At 40.1% G+C, this 11,876-nt stretch overlaps 1 protein-coding gene across 1 annotated transcript in view; it reads right to left on the bottom strand.

Moving 5' to 3' along the window:
* Nucleotides 1-9,447: 9,447 nt before the first annotated feature.
* Nucleotides 9,448-11,876, bottom strand: part of dnajc13 (DnaJ heat shock protein family (Hsp40) member C13) — a gene marked incomplete at its 3' end in the record, with an annotated part of 98,347 nt that continues 95,918 nt past the window's right edge. The window contains exon 59 of the mRNA XM_080793251.1: nt 9,448-9,485. Coding sequence (XP_080649377.1) covers nt 9,448-9,485 — 38 coding nt within the window. The remainder of the gene's footprint in view (nt 9,486-11,876) is intronic.

Raw genomic sequence — 11,876 nt, 5'->3', positions numbered from 1 at the left:
CACACACACACACACACACACACACGCACACACGCACACACGCACACACACACACACACACACACACACACACCCTACTGAACAATGCTGTACTGCTTGTGTCTCATCAGGGTGACTCTGGAGCTCCCCTGATGGTGAAAGTCGGCGATGACCTCATCATGTTGGGATCCAACATCAGAGGGCCGTATCATTGTGCTGAACTGAACAGTCCAGGAGTTTACTGGATCCACAACGAAACGTTCGTCAATGACGCCATTAAACGTACGCGTGTGTCCATGTTTTGACGTCCTGCATGCTGGCACGTTTGTGTGTGTGTGTGTGTGTGTGTGTGTGTGTGTGTCGTGTGTGCGTGTGTGTGTGACGTGTGTGTGACGTGTGTGTGCGGGTGTGTGTGTGTGTGTGTGCGTGTGCATCTTAGACACTTAAAGTCCTTTATACTGAGTTGAGTCTTTATGTATTTAGCTGTTATTCACAGAGATGGTGTTACTTTCATCCCGTGTAGAGATGAGGGACCCGCCACAGGTGACACAGTGTGGGATTAGGAATGTTCCAGATGTACGTGTTGAAAACGGACAGGTTTCTGCGCCCCATTCTTCACCGTGGACGGCATACATTGAGGTAATTATACTTTATACAACAGGACAGCCAGAGGCTCAGGAGGAAAAGAGGTCATCTTGGAGTCAGAAGGTTCTCGGTTCGATCCCCGGCTCCTCCTGGCTGCGTGTCCGAGTGTCCTTGAGCACGCACAGAGGAAACCATGAAACCTTTTTCTTCCTTCAAATAGAAGATCCCAAGAATCCCTACATTGATGCTAAATTAAATTCATATTTAAAAATAAAAGATCAATTAAAAGCAATGTTGTAGAAGTGGGTCTTGAGCTGAGCTTTAAAAATGTCTACAGAGGCTGCCTGTCGAAGGTACAGTGGGAGTTTGTTCCATGCCGTCGGCCCCTAGAAGCAAAAAGCTGCTTCCCCATATTTTTTAGTTGCCATTTTTTAGGCAAAGCGAGCAGGCCAGCAGTGGAAGACCATAGGGGGCGGTTTGGGACATATTTAGGCAGGCAGTCATGTAGAAGTGCTTCATTTATGCTCCATTGTACGACGACGTCACACGGCAAAAAGAGACGGTCTACAAGCTCACCCAACCCTTTATTCTGTCTGTCTTTGATTCACACTTTACCTTTTTATCTTTCAGGGTCCCGATGGATTCTTTCAGGGAGGTGCTACCCTGATCCATGAGTCATTTGCTGTGGCTGATTCCTGGCCCAGGTACTGTAATCCAAACATACATAACCATGAGATATAAGTAAACACAGTTTAGTATCACTCCGTCACTCTTTCAATCTGGACTCACTATTCTGGTCATCAGTCATTATAGGTCATGGTAAAAAGAAAAATATTAATAAAAATAAAGTAAATTTATAGAATCAGCCTCAGGTCTTAATGTGTTAAACCCTGTTTTCATTTAACCACATCTTAAAGCCTGCTCCTATTTTGGTATTAACTTGTGAAAACATCTGATCTACAAGTTCACAATGTGCCACAAGGTGTTGTCATCTTAGATCGTTTATCTTTTCTATTCATAATACACAAACTAAGTATTTAGGGCTAAAGTGATTAAATATACGTTTTACAACCAACCCATGGCTATGCTACATACAGTATAGACAAAATGTTAAATAGTTTTACTACTTTTTTTATTAGGCTACTAATTGATAATGGAATTAAAATTTAATAATTATGTTTCTGTCCCCAGGGTTGGTGACTTTGTGTTCCTGGGTGTCCATAAACGTTCCAACACCTCAGACGGACGTCAGAGGATCAAGATAGAACAGGTATGATCAATATGTCAGAACATATTACATAACAGGTCTAAATGTAATCAGATGGTTTTATCAAGTCTGAGCCTGCAGTCTGAACTAAGTCTTTAAATACACAATATAGATCCATTATTATGGACAAGTGTTTTAGCTGCTAGAGATAAAACATTAAGACCCAGTCCTCACCCCCTCTCTGATGTCATTTCCTGTCTCTCTACACTTGAAAATATAATAACTTCAAAATGAAAGGTGGAAGTTATACACATCACCTTACAGTGTTACTGAAATGAAAGTTGTGTTTGAGAACGGAGTGTCCTTCTGTTCAGTCAAACATTCCACAATGTGTTAAAATCCTTTGAAGATAGATCTACAATCTGAGCTTTTTTGAAAATGTTTGGAAAACAGGGTTTATGTGGTTCATCTAAACGTGTGTCTGTAATTTCTCTGGTAGGTCTTGATGCACCCCAACTTCACCATCTCCAACTGGCCTTACCTTGGCATGTTTCTGCTCAAACTGTCCCGTCCTGCCCAGTTCACCAAGCATGTTCAACCCATCTGTCTCCCTAAGCCTGGCTACGTTCTCCCTGCTGGTTCCGTCTGCCTGATATCTGGATGGGGAGATGACAAGAAACCAGGTGAGGAACATAAACACACATTCAGACAGGCTGACAAGGAATTTGATTGGTCACTCACATTTATCATTTTTTGAAAATGTGTGAACATTATAATATTTACATTATTATATTATATATACATACATTATAATAAATGAATAAATAAATAAACAAACAAACAAATAAATACATATTTTTGGCATGTCATTATAGGTAAACAAGTGGTTAAAATGTATATATCTTTAATGGAATATATTTTTCCTCTGTATACAATGTCCTGACTATGCATACTGTGTGTGTTTCTCCAGGTTGGCTCACTGACGTTCTCCGTGAAGGCTCAGCCACCACAATCACAACCGATCAGTGCAGACGGGACTGTGCTGATTATCCTTCCCTGCTCAAAAGGATCACCAACGCTACGATCTGTACTGCAGCCGATAAGACCCATTCCTCCATCGTGAGTGACATAGAGATGGAAACATAAACATGATAATTACAGATAAAACACACTCTAAAAAACACAACTTGTTTGTTGTTGTTGTTGTTGTTACAGGAGGACTGGGGTGGACCGCTTAGCTGTGAGGAGAAGGACAGCCGGATCAATAACCTGCAGGGTGTCCTCTACTGGCCTGGTCGGTCCTGGCGTCCTTCTCTGTTCCACGACGTCTCTCCGCACCTCCTCTGGCTCAACGAGGCCATCTCTGAAGACGCCTCCAGCAAAGTCTGCTTCAAGAAATTTGAAGGTTAATAATTCAGTTTGTAGGACAGATGTTAACCTCTGAGACACATCTCACACACGCAGATTCATTAACCTCTGAGACACATCTCACACACGCAGATGAATTAACCTCTGAGACACATCTCACATGCAGATTAATTAACCTCTGCTAGTTTTTGAAAAAATGTGTCTTCGAAACATCATTTAAAATAATTTAGAATTGAATGCAAATCTTCTCTTCTGGGGGGGGGGGGGGGGGGGACGGGGACGTACATCATGTGGAGAGCAGTGGTGGAACTACAGTACAGTACAGTACAGTACAGTACAGTACAGTACAGGCATGGACTGTAGTCTGTAGTGAGAGAACTAACTAACTATGGGACAGGAAAGGTAACTGGAACAATTGGGCCAATGAGAACACTTGGCACAATTTTATTTGTAGGCCTACTATTTGATTACAGATAATAATAAAATAATAATATATTTTTGTAATAACATTTAAGACCCAGTATTTTTACTTATATATATATAAAAATATAATATATTTTTAATTTGTAATAACATTTAAGGCCTAATATATTTTTTAAATGCTACAAAACCTAGATAGCTTGATGTAAATCATGTATATCATTGACATTATTTATGTCCATTTTAAACATTTATGGAAAAAAAAAAACCTGCCAATTTAACATTAAGCGCACGTACCAGTATCTGTCCAATTTAACATTAACCATGTACCAGTATCTGTCCAATGTAACATTAACCATGTACCAGTATCTGTCCAATTTAACATTAACCATGTACCAGTATCTGATCCAATTTAACATTAACCATGTACCAGTATCTGTCCAATGTAACATTAACCATGTACCAGTATCTGTCCAATTTAACATTAACCATGTACCAGTATCTGTCCAATTTAACATTAACCATGTACCAGTATCTGTCCAATGTAACATTAACCATGTACCAGTATCTGTCCAATGTAACATTAACCATGTACCAGTATCTGTCCAGAATGTTAACTGAATGTCAATAAATGTCCCTCTCTTTATGTCCTTTGTGTCTTTTACTGTTAATATACTTGATGTGTGATTTTACCATGACATGTACTGTACAACTAAGAACAGTAAAAGCAACTCTTCTGAATTATGGGTTGGTTAGAACACTATCTGTTTGATCTATTGAAATGATTAATTATGGGTTGGTTAGTACACTATCTGTTTGATCTATTGAAATGATTAATTATGGGTTGGTTAGTACATTATCTGTTTGATCTATTGAAATGATTAATTATGGGTTGGTTAGTACACTATCTGTTTGATCTATTGAAATGATTAATTATGGGTTGGTAAGTACACTATCTGTTTGATCTATTGAAATGATTAATTATGGGTTGGTTAGTACACTAAAGGGGTATTTCAGTTTAGGAATGATGTCCTAAACGGTTTGATTTGCTTTATAAGTTATATTCATTGTCATACAAAAGAAGATAGGTTAATAGTGATCAGATGAGTATTTTAGAATTTCCTTGAATATCACAGTGAAATCCAATCCAAAAATAGGAATTATATTCTAATTAGTAATACAAATATTGTTTTAGCTCTTGGTTTGTGTGTGCCTTTCCAAATCATGGGTAGATGACGGCTTCTGCAGGGTCATTCATCTGTCCATTATTCTGTGAAGGTTACTCACAGACTGAGGGGGGGGAGAAGGGGATATTTATAAGGGAATATTATTCTTATTAAGTCGATATTGGAATTCACTTCCACACAAATATTAATGTCCATACAGGTACAGGAATCAGCCTCTCTTCCCTCTCCCTTGCTCAGCTGGCAGGGGGGAAGGGGGGTCAGAGGTGCAAGGGGTATTCGTATGTGTCTGTGAGTGTATTGAAGTCCTGGCCAGGCCTGTCTGTAAGAGAGAAAGAATGTTGGGGAACATTTATAGATTTGAATTCATTTTAATCATTCTGTTTAATTATATTTACAGTTTTCTTTGCTGTGAGGAATTCTCAAATCAGGACTTTTATGTTAAGAACAGTATGTGAGTCTAAAACAGTCGCAGGGCAAGATAAGACTGATAGGGTCATTGTCTAACAGATGTCAAATAACATAGCTTTTGATTTTGTTCGTTTTGTTTTGAGTTTTGTGTTAACCTGACTGTGTTTTACCTTCTCAGTATCCAGGGGGGAAGAGGGTAATTACCTATGAAGGGAGACAGTTGGGGAATTTGAACATTTTGGAGTTTTTTGAGAAAAGAAAAAAAAAGTGAACATTGCTTTTTTTTGAAAAATAATTTTGGTCATTTATGAAATATGAATTATGTCTGGGGAATATGTAATTCCCCAGAAGGGGGGATATGATGTATATTTTGATAGATTATGCCTCTCAACATATCCCATAATTGTACACAGAACACTTATAGGAGTTCACATGCAGCGAAGCCTAAGTGAAGAGGTCATTTAGAATAGCAAGTCACTAAGATAGCCTATAGGGACACTTTAAGATAGTCAGTTCGTAACAGCTGTGAGATCCTGCATAGTGGACATTGTGAGGTTTTACCACACTGAAGAATGCTTTGGAAATAAGACCACCTGTGGTAACTTGTTGACAAGAGGCAATGGAGCCTTAAGGGTCAACACACACACACACACACACACACACACACACACACACACACACACACACACACACACACACACAGGGACAAGGTGACACCCACAGATTGGGGATGTATAAGATGGAACGGAGAATCAGTTAGAACTGTGAGTGAGGGACAGCAGAGAGAGAGAAGGGGAACCTAGGGGCTCTGCCTGGGACGAAGGCCTCAATATGCTGTAACCATGGAACGAATGCTTGTAACCTGTAACTGATTGCTGATCAATAAATGGAAAGAAGGAAATATGCCTGCTTGGACCTCCTATTCATTTCAACAGCAACTCCAGCAAAGGAATTAGGTGAATTAATCCACGGAGCCCTGTAAGAAAGACACATCACTATCTATTTGATCTATTGAAATGATTAATTATGGGTTGGTTAGTACACTATCTATTTGATCTATTGAAATGATTAATTATGGGTTGGTTAGTACACTATCTATTTGATCTAGTGAAATGATTCCTGTCAGAGAGTCCTTTATGCCAGAGCGTTAGGCTATTTGTGACTGCTTCTGACCTAGGACAGTCATTGAATGTTTTTTCATATGTCATATGAAAGCAGCCAGGGAACCATTGCTTCAAATTGACTTATTGGTTGTTCAGTTTGACCCACCAGTTTTGGAGATATGGCTTATAGAGTAATGTCTGGCAGAGAAACAGGCTTGAAAAGGTTCACTTCTGTGGACTCTAACATTACACCTATAGCTACATGTTTAAGCATTCATTTCATATTTACATGTCTTCTGTGGACTCTAACATTACACCTATAGCTACATGTTTAAGCATTCATTTCATATTTACATGTCTTCTGTGGTCTCTAACATTACACCTATAGCTACATGTTTAAGCATTCATTTCATATTTACATGTCTTCTGTGGTCTCTAACATTACACCTAGCTACATGTTTAAGCATTCATTTCATATTTACATGTCTTCTGTGGTCTCTAACATTACACCTATAGCTACATGTTTAAGCATTTATTTCATATTTACATGTCGATTTCAGCTCTGACACTTATTTCAGACAAGCACCGGTATGTGAAGAGTCTGCCTGTGCTATTAGAAAAGGCCACACTCATAGACACGATGCTGCATGATGGATAATCTATTGAAAATCAACGTTACGACCTGGAATGGAATATCAAAAAGATGAGTGTAGAATAATATGTCATATGTTTGTTGTGTGTGCTTCAACCTTGAATGTGTCACTTAAAGGATATTTAGTAGGGCCGGGACTAATTGCGATTCATTTAGATTAATTAACTACAGAAAAATTAATCGCGATTAACTACAGATAAATTAATCGCACCTTTTTTTTCACCGCGGAACGTTTCTCACTGGGCGCTTTTCTATAGTACTGAAAACTGGAAATAATAAAAAGTCACCCCATTTTGTGTTGCCTAGAACTGGAGGTCTGACAAAAAACAGTAACAATATGAAGTAAGTACAGCTTTGTGATGTCACTGAGATGTACTTGTTACTGTTACTACATTTTTTTCAGACCTCCAGTTCTAGGCAACACAGAATGGGGTGACTTTTTATTATTATTTCCACAACAGGTATATTAATGACAGTAAAATGTTGAAAATGAGTGGTATCCTGTAGTCACTATTCATTGATTCACTGGGATACCAAAAAACATTAAAAAAAAGGTTTCTCGCTGTTCTCAGGTTGAATATTGATATGCGATTAAAATGCGATTAATCTAGATTAATTAACTACAAAGCCTCTGATTAATTAGATTACTTTTTTTAATCGAGTCCCAGCTCTAATATTTAGTTCATCAAATAGTTTAACTCCCTTCTGAACAAACAGTGCTTTCATGGTTCAAGGTCTGTCAGCACACAGAGAAACAATACATTCTTTAAGCATGAAGGCATGTGAAAAACACGTTTGGAACAAATGTAATCTAAAAAGTCACCTTTCGTTACTCGCTACACATTTCCGCACACAATCTCCGCGTTTTCCCCATAAAGTTTATAAAGTCATCGCCTCACTCATTCGTTCACATTCACACAGAAGCATATATAAAATATAATATATATATATATATATATATATATATATATATATATATATATATATATATATATCAAACCGTGTCATTGAATTGCCGATTCAAAATGGAGACATATGGCAGAGCCACTTTGAGAATCTATTCTATATGCTCCAATCACACCTAATTTGGCACAAAGAAACACAAACAATAAACTTGAACTACTCGAATCCGTCATTAAAGATCAACAGAACCCTTTAGATTTCCCAATTACAGAAAAATAACTAATAGACAAAATCCAGGGTCTGCAAACCAAAATAATCTTGGTGGTGTAGATGGAATACTAAACTAAATGATTAAACATGCTGACTATAAAGTCAACACTGCCTTGTTGAAACTGTTTAACATTGTTCTAGGTATAGGTTATGCCCCTGACATCTGGAACCAAGGACTAATAACGCCCATCTTTAAAAATTGTCCCGAACAATTATAGAGGCATTTGTGTCAGCAGCAACCTGGGGAAGATCTTCTGTTCAATCACTAACAACTGCTGTCTAACTGTAAAGAAGGACTACAGCAGCTCCTAGATCAGTGCAACACCTGGGCCCTGAAAGTCAATATGAAAAAGACAAGTCATGGTTTTCCAGAAACGGTCCAGGGAAGCAGATACCCATTTTTACTTGGCTGCACCAACATAGAACACTCTCTCTCTCTCTCTCTCTCTCTCTCTCTCTCTCCTGGGGTTAAAAATTAGTTCCACAGGGAATTTTAACATGGCTGTGAATGACCTGAGGGAAAAGGCAAGAAGGGCTTTCTATATGATTAGAAAATCTATTAAAATTAACATTCCAATTCGAATTTGGCTGAAGATTTTCAAATCAATTGTTGAGCCAATTGCCCTGTATGGTAGTGAAGTGTGGGGTCCCCTGGCAAATCAGGAATTTTCTAATTGGGACAAACATCCAATTGAGACAATTCACACAGAATTTTGTAAATATATATTAAAAACTCAAAGAAAAACTCAAAAAAATGCATGCAGAGCGGAACTTGGCCAATTCCCTCTCCTAATTAACATCCAGAAAAGAGCATTCAAATTCCATAAGCACCTTGAAAATAGTGACCCCACCTCCTACCATCACCAGGCCTTAAAATGCCAAGAGGAGAACATGAGTAGGAGTCCCCTCAGTCTTACCCCCACCACCCCTCCCCTGACTAACACAACCTCCACTAACCAAACTATCAAAATGCAACAAGAACATTATATCACATATTGGAAAAACACAACAAAAACCCAAAGTAAATTAGAATGCTATTTGGCCTCAACCGAGAATACACAGTGGCAAACTACCTGACCACGGTTACTGATCCAAAACTGAGGAAGATGTTGACTATGTACAGACTCAGTGACCACCGCCTGGCAATAGAAACAGGCAGACATGAAGGAAGCATGAGTTCAAGTCCGTTGCTCTCCCCAGGTTGGCGGAGGGTGTGTAGAGCCCAGGATCACATTAGATAATTGACACAGGGGTGAAAAATGGGTTACAAAATCGTGGGATAAAAAAAGAAACAGGCAGACACAGACAGAACTGACACAGACAGAACTGGCTGCCTAGAGAAGACAGACTGTGTTCACTCTGCTCTCAAGGGGAGGTGGAGACGTCAGACGGAGCTACACTTTCTGTTACAATGCGACAAGTATAAAGACAGAGAATCATTCTTCCCTAAATTTAAAGAAAAATATAAAGAATTTGAATCCACCATTAATAACTCATCACTTCAATATGATCTGGGAGAACATTTTTGGCAGCAAAATACGTGTGGAGTTGTCATAAACTGAGGGACAGCCAGTGGACAGAAGAGACAGGTATATCTGTCTGAACAGGGTCATTAAGTTGTTGTTATGTTTGTTAATTTATTTTCATTGTTACTGTATTGCTTGTTGTTCATTCTTTTTGGGATGTTTGTTGTCTCTGTGTGCGCAGAGAGTTGTTGTCTGTGTGTGCAATGTTGACTTTTACCTCTGTGTGTGGAAGGAGGCTGAGCCATACGAGTCTATAGGAGGCGGCGCTGTCTATGGTGCTGAAAAAGAAAAGATGGTGCATTACATTCACCCATTCACACACCTTTACATAGATGGTGCATTACATTCACCCATTCACACACCCATTCACACACCTTTACATAGATGGTGCATTACATTCACCCATTCACACACCTTTACATAGATGGTGCATTACATCACCCATTCACACACCTCTTTACATAGATGGTGCATTACATTCACCCATTCACACACCTTTACATAGATGGTGCATTACATTCACACCATTCACACACCTTTACATAGATGGTGCATTACATTCACCCATTCACACACCTTTACATAGATGGTGCATTACATTCACCCATTCACACACACATCCACCACACAGATGGTGGAGGAAACCATGCAAGGCACCAACCTGCACATCAGGAGAAATCAGGGGGTTCAGAGTCTTGCTCAAGGACACCTTAACTCTGGGGGAGCCCTCATAGGGATCGAACTGGCGACCTTGCGGTTCCCATCCGGCCCACTCTACCGCTGATCCACCGCTGCACAGCGGTGGGAATCGGATCGGGGGCACAACGGTAGAATAAATACAAGGAGATCGCGACATTGCGACGACGACACAAACACAAAAGAACAACACTGTGGGTTCCCTTTTATTCTTAAAATCTTTATGTACAAGTTCAGCGACTGATTCATTCATTCATTCGTTTTTTTTGTTTTGTTTTTTTTTCCGTTGTTTCTTTCGTTAATGTACATTCGATATAGAAAGTGTGTATAATATACGTCATATTACATTGAACATTTCACAAGAATTGCCCTAGTTGTTGTTCATTGAAATCAGTCAGTGTGGTGTCGTCACGTCACTCCCTCGCGTCCATATATGGTCATTCCTCGTGTCCTATGATGATGTTCACTTTGTTTATTTATTCGCCTATAAATATTCTAGTGCTCTCGGGGGGGGGGGGGGGGGGAGGGGGGTCGACGGAGGTCCTTATATGGGCGAGAGAGAAGAGAGCGTATCGGAGTACAGCAGGGCTTTGTACTTGGCCCTCCTCTTCCTCCTCCTCACCAACATCTCTGGCTGGAACAAGAACAAAAATAGCCGATCTACAAGCTCACACGCCTCACACCACGTCAGACGTCGACGCCATCGCGAGAGCTTGTAGATCTGCGGATCTCTTCAAAAGCGAATGTCCGCCTGTCAATCGCGCCGACGCCGAGAGCAGGGGTTGGTTTGGTTAGGTGGGACAACGGGTTAAATTCATAATTGTGTCTATTTTAATTTATTTTATTTATTCTTTTTGCGAGTTCCTGATTGGCCGTCGTCGGTTTCCGACACGACGGTGAAACGGAAATGGCCGTTTTAGGCCACGCCCCCCCCCCCCCCCCCATGTCCTCTACTGTCTTCGATGCTGATTGGCCGAGCCTCGTCCTTCATAAGCGTTCATTCTACGGTAGGAAGGAAAACCAGGAGAAACCTTTTCAAATGTACACGGAAACAATCCTCAGTCTTACAGTGTCTGTCCTCCCCCCCCCCCCCCCCCCCCACCCCTCCCCCCCCCCCCCCCCCCCCCCCCCCCCCCCCCCCCCTCCCCCTCCTCCGCAAAACAAAACAAAACAAAAAAAAACAAATCAAGAGTAAAAAAATATATCCATACAAAATTAAAGTCCTTTTTTTCTTTCAGAACTGGAAGAAAGAAAACAAAAAGAGACACAAGAACAATGTGTGGTCGTTATAAAACACTGAGGGGGGGGGGGGGGGTGTTTAAATGTTTCATGACATTCATTTAAATTATTTAATTTTTACCCCCAAAAAAAACCCTGAACTTTGAACTTTCAGTGGGTTTTGTTGTCTGGGGGAGGGGGGAGTGCTCTCAGCATGGTGGTGAGACGGTGAAATCGGTGACCTGTTGAAAGATCTGGTCTTGTGGTGAGACTTCAAATATGTGGCCCTAAATATCTGTCTTGTGGTGAGACTTCAAATATGTGGCCTAATATCTGTCTTGTGGTGAGACTTCA

The sequence above is a fragment of the Protomyctophum bolini genome, assembly GCF_963924005.1.
Source record: "Protomyctophum bolini genome assembly, chromosome: 21".
NCBI lineage: Eukaryota > Metazoa > Chordata > Actinopteri > Myctophiformes > Myctophidae > Protomyctophum > Protomyctophum bolini.
Note: the sequence above shows the minus strand (reverse complement) of the source record. Positions and strands in the feature narration are given on the sequence as shown.